This window comes from Trichoderma breve, chromosome 2 (genome assembly GCF_028502605.1).
Source record: "Trichoderma breve strain T069 chromosome 2, whole genome shotgun sequence".
In the NCBI taxonomy this organism is placed as follows: domain Eukaryota; kingdom Fungi; phylum Ascomycota; class Sordariomycetes; order Hypocreales; family Hypocreaceae; genus Trichoderma; species Trichoderma breve.
This window is the reverse complement of record NC_079233.1, coordinates 1,163,681-1,180,363: the sequence shown is the minus strand read 5'-3', so window position 1 is coordinate 1,180,363 and position 16,683 is coordinate 1,163,681. Positions and strand designations below refer to the sequence as shown.

Genomic DNA, 16,683 nt, shown 5'->3' with positions numbered 1-16,683 from the left:
CAAAAACAAACAGACAAATGAGCAAGTTCGTTAGTCCAATACAACAAACTCCATCTTCGCAATCGCGATGCCAACGCAGCGTGACAAAGATTTCTGTGGTCGTGTGCCGCCCTTTTTTGTATCTTCCACCGACAATGCTGTTGATCGGGGCTGAGCGGCCACCAAGGGTATTGAGCAATCAAGGCAAAGGCCAGAAGAGAAGATTCTCGATCCATCAAGAGAGAAGATTCTCGATCCATCAAGAGAGAAGATTCTCAATCTGTCAAGAGAGAGGATTCTCGATCTATCAAGAGAGAATTCTCCAAAACATGGCCAAATTGCAAATTGCGCCGTTCCCGTAGCCGTCTTCTTTATAACCCCACGGTGGAAGGCTTTCTTTCTCTGTACTCCAACTCCAAACATGATGAGAAACCCTACAAAGAAAATGAAAAGAGAGCGAAAAAAGTAGAAAAGAGAAGGAACGAAAAGCCAGGTATGCAAGCCATTGAGCTGCATCCTCGACATCTTGTGGCGGGCAGCGAAAATTCCGTAGCACCAGCGAACAATGCTACTAGGCATGCAAGTAGCGGTGACTGCTCACCAAGCCGCCCTGCTCAGCCAGTTCAGGGCGCACTCGGCGGCATCTTCTTTGGCATTGTTCAGATTCTTGCCATCGTACCAGTATCGTGCTGCGAGAGTCTGGCCTCGGATTGTGACTTGGCTGGACCAAGCTGTTCGGCCGCCTAGAAAACAAGAATCTGTTAGCCAATGGACACAATCAAGTGCCTAATAGGTAGTAGGAGTGAATGAGTGCATACCTCGGCGATCAGACACAATCTGGAAAGTAGGGGGCATGATCTGAGCATCGCGGCAAGCCTCTATATATCAGGTCAGTCATGTCAAGGCGAGGGTCAATGGCGGATGTGGCCGTTCGTACCTTCAAGGCGCTCTTGCCAGGTTGAGCCAGAGGTGTAGGAAGAAGCAGAGGAGGTGGTGGACGACATTGTGGGTATTATAGGTAGTGGATAGGTATGATTGGTGTAGTATATATGTTCGAGATCGAGGGGAAGCAAAGGGGTGAGAAGGTGATTGCGTATATGATGGTGTCGAACGTCGAAGAGGCCAATGGTCGAGGGGAAGAAAGGTGAGGCGTGGCGGACTTTATAGGTATTATATAGTATGGCGGATCGAGCAAAGGCTGGAATGAAATGAGGGATGGATGGCGGCTCTCAAGGGAGTATCTGTATCCAAAGCAGGAAAAGCGGCGTGTGGGGTGAATCTGAGCACTTTTGCGTTGATCAAGACAGTCAAAGCACTGGTCTGGGGATGGCGGGATGGAAAAGAGAGAGGAGTCTGTGGTTCAGACGGCGCAGACGCGATGTCTTATATCGTGGTGGACTCGGCCTGACGGGGGCTGGTCTTGTTTCTCGACCTTGGTGGAGAGAACAAGTGGACGAGGATGAATCATCCGAGACGATGGACTAGGGGGCCCCAGCAGATGAGAAGCAGCCGTATGTGTGATGTGGCAGCCGGTGAGAAGCTAGTAGGAATTAGATGCAGGCGGGCCGGAGAAAAAAAAAACGAGAGTCTTGGTATCAAATTTAGGCGTCGAGGTGGTGATTGCGCTGTCAATACTTGCAGCTCAGGGTTGGCGTGTTTGACACGGAGCGGCTGCGGCAGACTGCATGTAAGAGGGCCTAGACAACGGTCAAGGCAAAGGGGAGTACAAATATTACAATGGACGGCAAGGCGTACAAGGAGGCGTCTCTCTATATGCTCTCATATGTCCATTGGGTTTCTATTCTGGTCCATCGGCGACGTTAAGGGGGAGATGATGGCCGAGCAGAAGCAAAAGCAGAGAGGGTCATTAACTTTTCTGACGCTGCTGTTGGATTCTCTGCCACATGTAGCTCAGGACCGGGGGTTAAAAAAAGACGACTAGCATGGGGAGCACAAGGCGGGCATGGGGCCAAAGAAGCAAGCTTCAATTCAAGCAGCTGTTCTGTTGGAGGCGGACGATTGTGATGGGGCCGGGATCATTTGCTGGGGCTGGTCGGTGGATGGTGATTGTCTGCTTTCCTTTTTCTGGCTCGACTTTGACTCCCCTGCACCGGCAAAGTATTGGTGTATGAGATGCCAATAGATGGAGTCCATGTAATTTCAAGGTTGAGCTTGAGTCTACCAGTAGGAGGGTGGGGTGTGAATTGTCAGTGCGTGTGTGTGGGAGCGATGCGCTGTAGGTGCTGTGCTGTGCTGTGCTGCGTTGAGGTAGCATTCGACGTTCATCTCGTCCTGTCCTATTGCTCGCCTATTCCCAGCGCGAGAGCATGACATGGCCAAATTCGGAGGCCGATGTCTGAGACACGTTTTTCTTCGTTCTCCGGGTTCCAAATGAATAATGAAGTTGCTGATACAGTACAGGTTTCGGTTTCGGCAATATCAAAACCTATCAGCAGAGCACACGACGAGTAGAAAGATGGCACCGCCGAGTGATATCCCAAAGTGAAAACACAGGGCAGGCACAATGCATCTTGTTAGCGTCATTAGGCCGGATCTCAGCCGCTATGCCAATGGGAGGCACGACGATGTCCAAAGTCATTGCCCCTGCCCCTGGCAACTCTGAATAGGTATCTTCCCCGTACTTGATACCCGGTCCCAGCCCAAACCACGCGGCGTGGAGGGCAGTACCTCATAGTACCTCGTACTTCTCCATACTCCTTACCCCGTACTACAGAGGCCCTATTTAGTACCTTGACCTACTGGAGTGACAAGGAAGACAAGGAAGCCACCGCCGTGCAAAAGCGGCACTACTGCCGGCGAGCCCCACACCGGACAGATTAAGGTCAGTGCACCTATTTTGTATGGAGGCAGCTGTTCGCCCTTGCCGGCTGCTGCGACTTGTACTTTCCATTTACCACAGATGCGGACAAATACTACGGGGATGTCTTGGGTACCGTACATGTAGAGGTACTGACGTCAAGACAGGCTGGATGCCTAAGGTATCGAGAAAAGGGAATAGAGACGAGACAGAAAGACAGACAGATAGGCAGAGACGTCGTGATAGACCATCTTCGACTTCACCTCCAAGTACTGCGGCCATGCATACAGGCATATAAACCACCCACACCAAGAAGCATACCCACATACACGTTGCATGCATGGATGGCTAAAAAAACAACTTCTTGGGCCACAATGGGCACGATGGCTGATCCGTCTCTCACCAGCTTCAGCAATACAACAGCCGTTCAGCAGAGGCTGACAAGGGGGACGATACCAGGCTCCATTTTCCCAAGTATCGGCGCTGCTGGATTCTGAGCCTTGATACGTCTGCCGAACGACCAGGGGGATTCAGTCATCCTCAATACCCTTACCCACCCGATACAATTGGTGCATACAAATCAGCACTGCTCATCCTCTCACTGCTGAAATCTCTTCTTCTGCCTATCTTGGTATCATCTCTGCCGACCAAAGCATACGACTGTGGCTCTGTGGCACTCCTGCTTTGGGCCAATATGATTTGGAGGTGTGCAGCCGTCAAAGCCAAGTTTCTGCGCTGTCGCGCAACCAGCCACTCCGTGCTCCGTACTCACCTTCATGCCAGCTCGGCCGTGAACCACTGATTCCCCGGTCGACAGTCCGTGTGACGCGGCTCTTATAAGTTTGCTACCCATTAGCATTTACTGTACTCCGAGGCAATCCAGGCAGTGCTAATGCATGTGCGGAGCAGGTCCCATCCACGCTGTCAGCCAGAAATACAGAGTCATACGGAGTACAGCTTTCAGAATTGCTGGCGTTTGGTGGTGCCGGCGTGTCCGCCGGATCCCAATCCCGGGCACCAAGTTCATGGCTCGATGAGTTGTCTCAACACCTTGTCGCCAGCTTACCAGTTGCTGGCAAACACATACATGGCCCCTCCCATCTAAGCAGCAGGGCTGAGTGGGTACGTATGAAAATACGGATGGGGAAGCTAGGAAAGAAAGAGATGGAAACAAAAAAGAAGAGAGAGGAACCGAACCGGCGTTCTGGCTGCGAGACTACCTGAAAGGGACCACTCTCCTGAGCTATGGGTGCATACGTGCATATTACTTGGGACCAATATGCCGTCAGGTATGGAGGCTGTCTGCAACATCGGCTACCTGTCAACGTATACCAAGTGGTATTCTTGAATGCGCTGAGGTTGTGTTGCAAGAGCCAGCCACTAGGATGCTTCCCCCTTGGGATGCCGAGATTGCTGGCAGGGCGGGCGTGCATCTATGGGCGTTTGTTATATGTGCATACGCGCACATATACATACAAAGTGCACATGCCTATGGCGTGGATGTGTTAGGCGACGAACCAACTGGAGACGTGAGTAGTAGATCGAGGGAGGTCCAGCTGACAATTACTAGTTCCTACTAGGCTGGTCGATACCTCTGTGTAGAGCAAAATTGCGGATTACGAGTACTCGGTGCTGCTAGGCCATAATATCATCACAACACGAGTGGCAGATGGGAAAGCAGCGTCTGAATGTCCAGTGATGAGAAGCCCATATCACGTCGGCACCGATTAGTTACTTTTTCAGCACGACTCTATCACAGAAGACTGTCTCTCCTCTTCCGCCTCCTTCATTTTGGAGCGGTTATTTATTCTCGGTGGCCCACCCGCGTTTGGAGCCCATACCGCAGGATCTCAATGTCAGCTAAACACGAATGTACTACAGTTCTGTGGTGCAGGTCTGTGGAGCACACGACGACTGCATTAGCGGTGATGCCACTTAATGCGTGTTAAGGCTGAAGTCGCTGTATGCCATGTACTACCACCCACTCAAGCGGCATCGCGAAGTCTGAACCACTCGACTCTGGGGGATCTAAAAGCGAAGTGCCAACGCATTACTTCCAACCCTGCGCCTGGAATCGTGTATCAATACATACATGCAACAATACCTGTACAATACGGAGTACAAAGGGTCGAATATCTGAGCCCCGAAGGAAGGGAGGGAAAGGCTAAGAAGCCAACGAGAAAAAGAAAGCAGCAGGGAAGGGTAAAAAAGGAAAAAAAAAAAAAAAAAAAAAAAAAGTGAGCACGGGATGACGGCGGGGCATCCTGACGGTGACAACTAAGCACACACGACTGACTGACGATAGGCCGAAAGGGGGCGTGAGTTGGGCATCAGAGCGGGTCTCTTGATCTTGTTTTCCTGCTTCATTCAATTCAAAAGGACCGCGGCCTTGGTGTGCGTCCCTAAAAGGACCAAGTAAGGCACGAAGGCAGCCTAGTATATAGGTATGTGAGTGTGTGCGTGACTAAAGTGTGCATACCTAAATACAGGCAGGGAGCTATATGATGCCTGTTGTCGTCCCAAGGCACAATATTCATATATGTTGTGCGACGCATCGATATCTCTTGCACAGCAATATGTGGATAGGCAGATTTCGTCTCTCTCTCTGCGCATTGCGCCAAACTGTTGACACGACACACGACGACACGACACGACGCAGATTTGGCGCCTCGATCAAGTACCAAGAAGTACACGCGCAACCGTACGACCTACTCCGTAAGTAGCGTGAAGAGAAGATGCTGGGGTTGCGAAGGGGTTATGCTTCCTCTTCCACACCGGTGCGGAGAAGAAAAGGAGATTTGAGACATTGCTCAGGTGTAACCATTTGCGCTTATATGACATTTGGAACCATGTACGTACCTGATACTACTTGAAATTTCGTTTCGCAGCTCGCGCACTAACACTCGAGCCATCCAAAGGAGATGCAGATCATGAGAGGATTATCAACCGACTGAAACAATGGGAGAGGCGCCGACGCTCTGGAATCATGTCGCATTGAGGTGCTTAGTACGACAGGCCCAGCGAACAACTCAAATCTTAACCATACCGCACCATCTACTAAGGCATCCCTGGCGCAAAGATCTCTCCCGCCCCGCAGCCCGTCGCCAGAAATCGAGCCGCCTCATAGATTCGGCCATTTTGTTCCCTCGGAAATGGACGATCCTCATGATATCATCTGCGCGCTGCACGACGCAAGACATTGTACAGGTCACGCCTGCTTGGCTGCTTGGGGTCTCACCTGTGGGATGAGATGACTACGAGCACATAGGTAGGTTGACACTTACGGCCGAGCGCGCACAAAGACGGCGCCTAGCCACTTGTAATGGCTCTCTTTCCTTTTCCCAGCTTATTCCTCTACCTTCAACCACCCGTGTTTCCATTCCCTTGTATTCCAAGCCGTTCCGCGAAGGAGGCCCCCCACTTGACGCAACTCGCAGATTGCTTTACAAGGCATGATTTTGGCATCCACGTATCTTTGGGCGTACTCGTACGTACTAGTACAGGTGTTTGTTAGGCACCAAATCACACACCAACGGGACTCGGGTCTGGGAACTGCTTCCTTTTTTTTATCATCTAAAATAGTATCCATTGGTGGCTGCAAAAGGGGCAGTGCAATTTACCTAGGCCGCGGGATTCCATCATCGTCATTAAACTTGTTGTCTCTTTGGGCATCATGTCTTGACAACAAACCGTCGTGTACTTGGCAATGCCGTTGGCATTTGGCCCCTCGCTTCCGAACGACGGCTCGCGGCACCGCCTTGTGGGCCGGAAGCCGGAGCCGCTTGTTTGCTGCTTGATCTTCTTTGCAGTCGGTGAGCGAGGCGGAAGTGGCTTGGATAGAGTATTGGGTCCCAGTCAGTTAAGCGATACGCCATGATTTCTCCTTGGCCAAAGAGTCGGTGATGAATAGGCGGCGCCCTGAAAGCAAGACGTCACGAGTGAGCCAGGACGCTCTGCAGGAGGCAGCCAGCCGAGACCTGCAGAAAAGCGAAATGTCACATCACCATCTACTTGGTCTCACGGCTCCTGACTACTGACTTGTACGTGCGTTGCCCGTAACTGGCCAAGTGCTCAAATGAATCATGTAGCTCTCGGAGCTGCTGGGTTTGAACGGATGCTAGAAGTGGAAGAAAAATACGGTGTCTACAGAGATCGTCTCTCGTTGGCATCTCACACGCAGTTGCCGAGGAGCAGGATTCACCCCATGGCTCCCCCTCGCCTCATTAGCCTTGGTTGAGGCGCACATGATTTGGCAACCCCAAAAAGCTGCACAACCAAGCTGGATTTCGCACTTTTGTTGTTGTTTGCCTCGTCCCAGTCACATGGAGTCAAAAACCATTCGGTCTGGCTATGTTGGGGAAGGGAGGAGGAAGACACGGCACTATGTCGAACAATAGCTGGTTCCACAGACTGCAGTAACAACGAAGTCACACAGGTTGTGTTGGCCAAAGTTTCTGTACGTGGCCATCTTCCATCATGTTTGACATGAACAATGCCATCTATGCGGCTGCAGGCGGACAAGCTGCACCCCAAAGAAAGTGAGGCTTCGAAACCCAGCGGGAATATGCCTCTCGACTCTCACTAGAAGAGCTCTCCGTGTTCATCCCGTTGCTGTCGGATAACACAAGATCATGTTCTTGACGTGAATCTAAATTAACTTCCCCCCCTTTTCTCAGCTAGTTTGCTGGCTTTTTCTTCTTCGCCGCGTGCTGCCACCCTCTCCCGTCTGGGTGCCGTCAGGCCGCTTGGTGCCCATCCAATAGACATGGCGACTTCGGCGCAGGGAGTGGGAAGAGAAAAGGTGGCTTGCATATGCTTCACTGGTTAGTCTGCCGCAAAAAAAGAGCTCGTGCGGACAATTCTGAGTGACTATTGGATAATATGCGTGGATTGAACGTTATCACGCAAATTGTGCCGTCGTCGTCGGGCTTCTACAGCCGTCCCGGAAGTGCACTTTTAATTTTGAGACGGACTGAATCAGTCGCCCGAGCAAGTAAATACATAGCAGGGCATCAGTTTGGGATCGATTCGTCTTCCTCTTTGAACATCCAAGCAGCACATTATATGTCGTGCATACATGGCCCCTGCCGTCCTGAGGGAACGCCATCTGCTACAACACAGCCGGATGCACATGGCATGTACTGATGTTTACAGGAAGATATCATGAAATCATCGAACTCGATATCGTGGGAAAGACGATTTGTGAAAATAATAATCAGTAAGTTGTGCTAATCAATGTAAAGAGCATTCATGCCAAATCATCTAGAAGAGACAACAAGACCAAGCACATATCCTTGAGATATCACATAATAAAATCACATCTTCTATCAACCCCAAACAAAAAAAGAAGCATAACTTCCCACCGCCCATCACGCGTAACCTTGTAACGTAAGCTTAAAATCAAAACACACCCTGTCGATCCCGTCTCATCCTTACCCGTCTCCAAACTAAAATCCAGACTAGACGGGGAGTATACATGAAGAGCAACCATATCGGCCAAGTGCATTCAGTCCCACAACTAGCAGACCAACTAACGGAAGCAACTCAAACAAAATCCCTCTTCATAAATACTGCTCCATTCAAAATCCCGTTGTACGAGGCCAGTCCCGAATTCCCGGGTCAGGTCTCTTACACCACACCCCCTTGGTGTCACGAAGCCTCATCCGCCATGAGTGTCAGGTAAACAAGCATACGAAGGAAGGAAACGGGAGAAACGGGGCGCAGCTCCCATGTCTGTATCATAAACCTATCAAGTCTCATTCTCATCTCGTCCCTCCGTATCCACAAAAGAGGAGGCTACCCGTTCCATGAGTGTCTACCCATTAGCATCATGTAACAAAGTTTGTCATAACCAGACAGTAGCCTTACGTGATGTATTTTCTAATTATCAGCATGGAACTAAAGAGAACACGCTTACGAGGCCATCAATATTCACTGTCTAATCCAATGTCTTGCCTGAACATCAATAGTCAAAATAGAAACACGTACACTGGCCTTCTTTCATGCAGCATAGCAGTTTAAATATCATTTCCTAAACAAACTTCTATCTTCACTTGAGCGTAAAACTATTGCTTGTTCCCACAAATGACGACACGCCTCCAAATAGTGCCTTGGAGTCGCCGTAATACTTGACACGGTATGTTCCCGGCTGCGCATTGCCGTATGTCTCCCAAGTAATGTCCACCTCGCTCTGTCCCAGGATGAAGTTGGTTCTTCGCCAGGTGTAGACCAGGAACCAATCCGAGTCGTCACGTACCTGCGTCCATGTTCCGCCGCTACCTTGTTGCTCGATCGCCGCAAAGGTCTGTTCTTGGCGGAGGTTGTTACGTGGGTTAGCACCCACGAAAGTGACATTGACGACATCACCGATATTATACGTCAGGTTCGGCTGCACCAAAACGTTGCCAAAGCTCTTGCCCAGCGGTGCGTTATCCTGGACAACATCGGTAATAAATGAGATCATGTTCTTTCGGTTGTCTGGAGGGAGGACACCTTGGGAAGGGGTGCCGGTCGAGCCAGGTTGGAGGTAGTGCAGGTTGCTGACGGTGAGATTGATGTAGGCGTTGAGCTCGTTCCGACCAAAGAGGGTTGAGGCCCCTTCGTAGCGCTGGATATCATACTCCTCAGGCGTTGCGCAGTAATGAGAATAGCTGTTTGCTGGGCCACCCAAGACGACAACGGGATCCTCATCGAGGAATGTGGCTGCTTCCTTTGCAACTGCGGCCTTCCAGCGCCGGCCAGCCATAGTCGTAGCTTCACTAGGACTGACAATGATGACAAGCTGTCCCACGCGGAGCACCTGAATGTCCACGATATTCGGCGTCCAGGCGTATGGCGTCGAGATCTCACCAACGTCTAAAAGAACAGGTTTGGGCTGCTGGCACGCAACTTGCTGGGGGCCTGGTGCTTTGAGCAGACCACCAACAAGAGACCAGAAAGGGTTGTTTGGCGAACCAGAGTCACCCTGAACGAAGTCAAAAGCGCCGGGCCAATCAGACGTTCCAGCAGCAAAAGAGAAGCCGAGAGCGGCCGGGCAAGTCTGAGCCTTGGTTCCGTCTGGCAACGTAAAGTTGAAGTAACGCATATCCTGAAAGAAGTGGAAGGCTTTGACCGTGGATCCAGAAACTGAAGTAGTGGATGTTTTCAAGTTGTCCTATGATTTTGTAAGTTGCAATTCTTTTCCATTGAAAGAAGGTATAGATGGGCATAAATAAAATGAACATGAAACAAGCAAGCAAAAATGACATGCCACTTACATAAATAGTCTGGGCTCCAGCAAATTGCCTGCGGCCCATTTCGTAACAGCTCTTTGCGCCGAGATCCAAGGCCTGGAACTCGGGTCCTCGGCCGTGACAACTTTGCGACTTACCATCCGCACAAGTGCTGTTTTCGAGGCTACACTGCTGGCCAGAGCCGTCGTCGCACCAAGCACCAAGAACATTGGGAGTGGTATCGCCAACGTTGGCCTGGCTGAAGCCTGCCACAAAACCATCGGCAGCAGTGGCGTCATTCTTCATAGCACTCTCGAAGAGCCATGCGGCAACACCTTTGTTGTCACCAGCAGCATGAGTGTTATTTCCAAGGAGAGAAGTGCCGTGAACAGGGAACCATGACAAGACACCGATGTTCTTGCCATCAGAAGCGCGCTGGAAGCGAAGCAAAGTCATGGTAATATCGGTTTCCGCGTCATACTGGGCTCGCTCCTCTTCTGGGTTGTTGAGATACGCCCAAAGCGAACGGTTGATGGCGCCATCGGGAATGTCAGTTGTGCCGACATCGAGATAGCCTTCCTGGAGGCTCTCATGGGCACGCTGAACAGACAAGACAGCACCATTGACAATGGCTTGGTAGCTCTGCTGGCTCCAGCCAAGGGACGTGATCTGCGGCAGCAGGTAGTTAAACCAGGCACCCGGGCCAGAGTGGCTGTGGGTTCCTGTCAGAGCAATATTGTTCTGACCATAGACGGCATAATCACTGCCCAGAGCCTTTAGGCCGTCGAGGAGGCCATTCCGCATAGCAGTGTCTCCAGACTGCGTGTCGAGGACCAGGTAGACAAAGCGGTCACTGGGGTTTGCTTTGTCCGCAATAATGAAAGCACGGCTGTAGAGACGCTGGCGAAGGCCAGATCCCGTCTGGTCCAGGTTGGCATATCCAGCAAAGCCAATCTCCACCACCGGGCCGGTGATATCGGCCTTGCCCACGCCGATGAGATACGACTGGCGATCCGCATCGGCGAGCTTCTGAAACTTGTGCAGTTTCCCACCGGGCGAAGCTGTAGCGATGGCGCCAAAGAGCACCACGGAGAGGAGAGCAAAGATGCTAAAGATGGAGAGCGCCGATCGGGCCCTGCCGGTAAAGAGCAACGCCATGGTTGGAGATTCGAGAGCCGGAGCTGGCGACTTGACTTTCTCCGCAGTTGGGAGAGGAGCCAGTTTCTCCAGCTCTCCCTGTGAGGAGTCCGCCATGCAGTACTTATTTATCTGCGCAGTTCAGTGCAGTTTTCCTAGTATAGTATAGGCAAGGTAAGGCAGACGTCAAATTAATGCCCAAAAGTCGTGAAATGTCTATCAATGCTTGTGCTTGTAGTATCGGCACGGATCACTTGACTGTAAGGGAAGCAGCTTGCGTTCCGCTCCTGCCCATTAAGACATGGCGATGCCCTCCAAGGAAAGGGCGGCATGCCCGGCTGCCCTCCAACTTTAAGCTCCGCACCGCTAGTCCCGATACGCGGAGCTATACTGCCCTTGTGGGGTTAGCGGCAGCGGCAGTCCAGATCCCGCCGGGGAAGGCTGTTCTGGGACAATACAATTGGCGTTGTGAAAAAGGCAGCTATGATGCGTAATTGTGATATTCAATGGAGTATTTTATTTATTTTAACTATTCTCCGTATTAAGCGAATAGCCTTCTCCAGCTGCTTCTTTCAACTCCTTTCTACAATTGAGATTCTGCTCTTGAGACATTCGAATTGCCTGTCCATAAGGTATCATGACAAACACTCGGAGCCGGGTCAACTCTCACCATGTCGACAACAAACGAACGAACCGCGAGCAACTCCAAGCGACACAGTCAAGGTCGTATTGATTGCTATCGACATTCATGCGACCCCCTTCTGCGCAGCACTTACAATTGACACCTTACATGGAGGAGGGCACCGGCCGGTGGGACGGTCAACGTAGCATCGGCAGCTCAGCTTCTTAGCTATCATGCAGCGCTCAGAGAAGGCCAATACGAGTCCGGACATGCAGTTGAGCACGGCTAGGCCAGCCGATTGTCGTCACATCGCGCAGCGAGACAAGTCTGGATGGCAGATCCAAACAAAGTGCTGCGTGTGCTGAGCTGTGTGACGGCAGCCCCTCTCCAGATCAAGGTTGAAAAGTGCGGGGAGGGCCGCTAGAATAGATGAACTGGGTCACCCGCCATCCGCGGGCTCCATTGGCAAATGCCAGTCCGAATCCACTGTGTCTACCGAGACTTCAAATATTTTTGGGCGATGGAGCAGGGAGTAAAACCGGCCAATCTGATTCCCCTTGAGCAAGTCAAAGATCTACATACAGAGCCAAGACAGCGGATACATACAATGACCGATCACCACGTCATCGTGAGCGTCGTATGTCAGACGTGAATCTCTAAAGCAGGTACAGGCAACCAATACCGCCCGTTGTCTTGGCCAGTGTGCAAGGCGAGGCATCGTCATCACCGCCATCCCACGAATCGGCGCGATGCCTTAGTCGAGCGGGGGGGTGTCAACACCAACATTTCTATCACCGCCTTGAACAGTATTATGTCCGATCGCCTGGCATGAGCCTCGGTTCTGTATCCGGAAAGAAAGAAAAACAAAAAGCCCTTGTCATTTGGCTTGTGCAAGAGCCTAAGCTGAGATGGGGCGCGTACTTGGGTTGTGAGGGCTCATCTGCAGTGACATGTACCATTTCAAAGAAACCAATGGAGAGCTTTTCCGACTAACGACGCCTTGGTGCCTGAGCTGGTAGAGAAACAGAGGAGACAGGATCAAAATTGCATTAATCGATGTGTTAGGTATTCTCTTCTCAACAGTATCACAGTATCCGACTTATTGTATAACCAACGATAGGTTCTGCCAATCCTCATAGTAGACCCTTTGCTCATACCCTACACTACACCACCACAAACTTGCTGTTGTCTAATCCTTCTTCTCCAAACCCATGATCCAAGGCGCATAGTTGTACACAAGATATCCGTCCACAGCCAAGCACGTCGCAATTCCATATGCAATGTACCGGCGAGATTGAGGCGATAAATTCCTCCAGCTTCGTGCAGACGCAGAGATGCTCGCGTCTGCCGGCTTGAGGGTGCGTGCCGAAGTGGAAAAGGCAGCTCGGGTGGCTTGCGACACGACGGTAGAGAACATGATGTGCTTTTTGTTTATTCTCTTCAAAAAATAACAATAATGAGTAATTGAGTTTTTTGCGTTCGATGATGAGTCTATTGTTTTAATGGATTGATTTGATGCCGATGCTCTATTTCATTCAGTTCATCACAGTCTTTATATACGTAGCCCGCTCCCATGTTTTACGCCACCTTTACTCCCGCCATCGTCCGTCAGCCGTTATGCTTATTCGTAAGGTTTGCCATTATGCCCCAACGCCACAATAACACTCTCCACGCGCCCCATCAATTCAGGTACACTCGAGCATTCCAAAAATGCCCATACATAACCAAATACAACTCGACGATTCACTGCGGCTTCGTGGGCCGCGTTATCGTCAATGGCTTAAACGGCTTGCGAAGCCTATCCAGTCCCGGCGGCGGACCCAAGCCCACCGGACGCCTTACGCCGCCCCTGGAAGCGGCAGAAACAAACGTCGTCCTGTGAAAGCTTGTGGCAGGCCGATCGGGAGCAGAAGCCTCTTGTGTGGTTGTCTGTTCTTCTTCTTTCACATCTTCAGCTCCAGCTGGTCTTGGTGGAGAGCTGGAGAAGCAGTGATACCGCTTCTTGGAGCCTTCATCGTCTTCCTTCTTAATGACGCTGGGCCGGTTTAGGGCATTACCGCTGGCGAGCTTGTGCTTCGCCAACGATGGGTCGACGGCAGGTAGCTTTGGGAGCTCAGGCGCCTTCGTCTCGGCGGCCATTCTAGCTGCGGATCGAGATGTTGCAAGCTGATATCGAGCCATGGACGCGTCTGAACCGCCGAACCCGCCAGCTGGAGCCGCTGGTTTCTTTGCCGCTGTGGTTACAAATCCAAGGAGACTGGACTGGTCTGCCTTTCGACGAGTCGTTCCCATTTTGACGGCCTTCTTGGCTGCTGCCGACTTTTCTGCTTCAGCAGCGGCGGCCGCAGAGAGGGCGCTTTGATGCGCTCCAGCCGACATGAACCCGGGCAAGGAAGCCATGGTAAAGTTGGATGCTTGCTCCATGGTTGTGCTGTATTCCTTCTTCCATGGCCGCTCCTCAGCCGCTTCTTCTTCGTCATTACCATAGCCCTGGTTGTTTAACCGCTGCCGCTTGGGGCCCTTTGGACGATACCCTTCTGAGTCTTCTAGGCCCTCCGCATCTCTAGTGTCGATTGGATCTACGGGAAACAGATTGTCCTCTGGCGAGAACATGGTTGGAAGTTTAGCAAATATTGCTTTCTCGCTGGGGAGTGTCCTCCCAAGGATTTTTGCAACCCCCTCTAGGATTGGTCTGTTAAACGATGCACCTTGCTTGGAAAAAGCCGTTGAGGCGAATGGTGAGACGAAAGGCGATAGCTCGACCTTTGTGCCCATACCCTGAGACCCGTACAAGGGACAGCTGAGATAAAGCAACGCTTGTGCTCTGGTCATGGCCACATAGAGGAGTCGCCTTTCTTCGTCCAGGTCCTCGGCCCTTGAATGAGGGATGGAGCCGGCATAGACTGACGGAACAAACACAATGGGCCACTCGAGCCCTTTGGCAGCGTGAATAGTTGATATAGTTATCACTGCCTTTTTCTCTGCCCCTTCGTCGTTTTTCTGAGCATCTGATGCCAGCGCCACATTTGCCAAGAAGCGGCCCAAGATGCTGTCATCTTTCACCTGATCGACGTTGTCTATCTCAGGTAGCATTTCATCCTCGAGATTTGCTGCATCGCGTACAAAATCATTTGCCAAACTGAGGAATTCCTGAACGTTTTGCCACCTCTGCTCATGGTCTTCGGGATACTCTGACTCGAGGTATTGCTTAAAATCGAGCTGTGACAGTAACTTCTCAATAAGATCAACTAGAGTATGTTGAGAGTCCTCTGTGATTTGCTGGGCTTGAGTTTGAAGATTTGAAATTATTTTAAGCAGCTCGGTGTTGAGCTTTTGCTCCATCTTCGGTAGTATCTTTGTCGTCGCTTTACGACTGCCCTGGCAGTGCTTTCTCAATAGTGACCAGAGACTTATTTTCAGTTGCTCGGCCTCTTCTATTAGTCGTTTGATCGTCGTGTCTCCAATCCCTCGACGGGGAACGTTGATGATTCGGGCAATGGCGTCGTTATTGTCCGGCTGATAGATTGCGCGCAAGTAATCTAGCAAAATCTTGATTTCTTTTCGTTCATAAAACTTATGGCCTCCAATCATCCGATAGGCCAACCCCGCCTTTCCCAATGCCGCCTCTATGTGTCTAGAGAGAGAGGCAGACCTCAGTAGAATAGCCACATCTTCATATGTGAGCATGTCTCCAAACATCATGACAACCCGTTTGATCTCTGAGACAATCCAGTCTCCTTCCGCGGCGGAACTCTTTAGCTTTCGCAAAACTGGTCTTGCACCTTTTGTATGGACTGGCAGAAGGACCTTTTGATATCTCTTCTTATCCTGTTGAATGACTGTTAATGAGACGTCGAGAATTGACTGAGATGACCGATAATTTTCCTCCAGGGATATCTCATCGGTTTCGGGATAATCTCGCAGCAGACGGTACAAATTTCGGATCTCGGCTGATCGCCAGCCATAGATACTTTGATCAGGGTCACCAACAATTGTTATTCGTTGGCGAGCTTGCGCAAATAGTTTCATCAACTCATACTGAATGCCATTTGTGTCCTGGTACTCATCAATGAGCACAGCCTGAATGTTTGAAACACAAGCCGGATATTCCCTCAAAAGCTCGACACAGCGCACTAGTAGATCGTCGTAGTCCAATAAATTTGATCGTTCCAAGTGTTCCTGGTACTCCCTGTAACACTCGTTTAAGGAGGGATTCTCAGGCTGCTTCTTGTTTGGGGCGGGTTCCGTTGCATGGCCCTTGGCCTTTTTCTTGCTAATCCATGACCTTGCGTATCCTGGATCAATGTTGAAATCATGCCGCTTGCATATACGTTGAATGACTGCCCTCGAATCGCCATCATCCGCAATGCCAAACTTGGAGTCGAGGCCTATGTGTCTACCATAGGCACTAAGATATCGCCGAGCAATGGAGTGAAAAGTGCCGAGCACAATCTTCCTCTCACAATCTGGACCAAGGAACTTTCCAATCCGCTCTTTCATTTCCCGGGCTGCCTTGACCGTAAATGTTGCAACGACGATGTCTGACGGTTGGTAGCCGGTTTGCTGAACCAACCACACGACGCGTGATGTTAGAGTGTGCGTCTTGCCACTGCCGGGGCCGGCTAGGATAGCGACTGTCGACGCATTGGAAGTAACGGCACGGCGCTGGGCCGCATTCAGTGATTTCAGGATTGGATTTTCAGCCTGGGCCGCTGTCATGGTGGTGGTTAAGGCGACAGCGGGCCAAGTGTGTGATTAAAAAAGGAAGCAGAGATTAGGCATCGAGAGCTGATACCGCGGATCCAAGCAAATGATGATGATTGAGTTTCCAATACAACAGACAGATAAGAAGCACATTCAATTCAACAAATCATTGTGATTTTTGCCTCATCGTATCAACCTCGCCCATACTGGAC

At 50.9% G+C, this 16,683-nt stretch overlaps 3 protein-coding genes across 3 annotated transcripts; all 3 read right to left on the bottom strand.

Annotated features, from left to right (window-relative positions):
* Positions 1–576: 576 nt before the first annotated feature.
* T069G_02618 (uncharacterized protein) lies at positions 577–983 on the bottom strand (the record flags this gene model as incomplete). Its single annotated transcript, XM_056169828.1, has 3 exons — positions 577–722; positions 798–857; positions 917–983. 3 exons carry the CDS (start codon positions 981–983, stop codon positions 577–579), a joined length of 273 nt encoding a protein of 90 aa, XP_056030720.1.
* Positions 984–8,846: 7,863 nt separating this feature from the next.
* Positions 8,847–11,166, bottom strand: T069G_02617 (uncharacterized protein; the record flags this gene model as incomplete). Its single annotated transcript, XM_056169827.1, has 3 exons — positions 8,847–9,950; positions 10,054–10,180; positions 10,223–11,166. The coding sequence occupies 3 exons, from the start codon at positions 11,164–11,166 to the stop codon at positions 8,847–8,849; spliced, it is 2,175 nt and encodes a 724-aa protein (XP_056030719.1).
* Positions 11,167–13,510: 2,344 nt separating this feature from the next.
* T069G_02616 (AAA domain-containing protein) lies at positions 13,511–16,486 on the bottom strand (the record flags this gene model as incomplete). The annotated part of the gene is made up of 1 exon (XM_056169826.1): positions 13,511–16,486. The coding sequence occupies one exon, from the start codon at positions 16,484–16,486 to the stop codon at positions 13,511–13,513; it is 2,976 nt and encodes a 991-aa protein (XP_056030718.1).
* Positions 16,487–16,683: the final 197 nt, after the last annotated feature.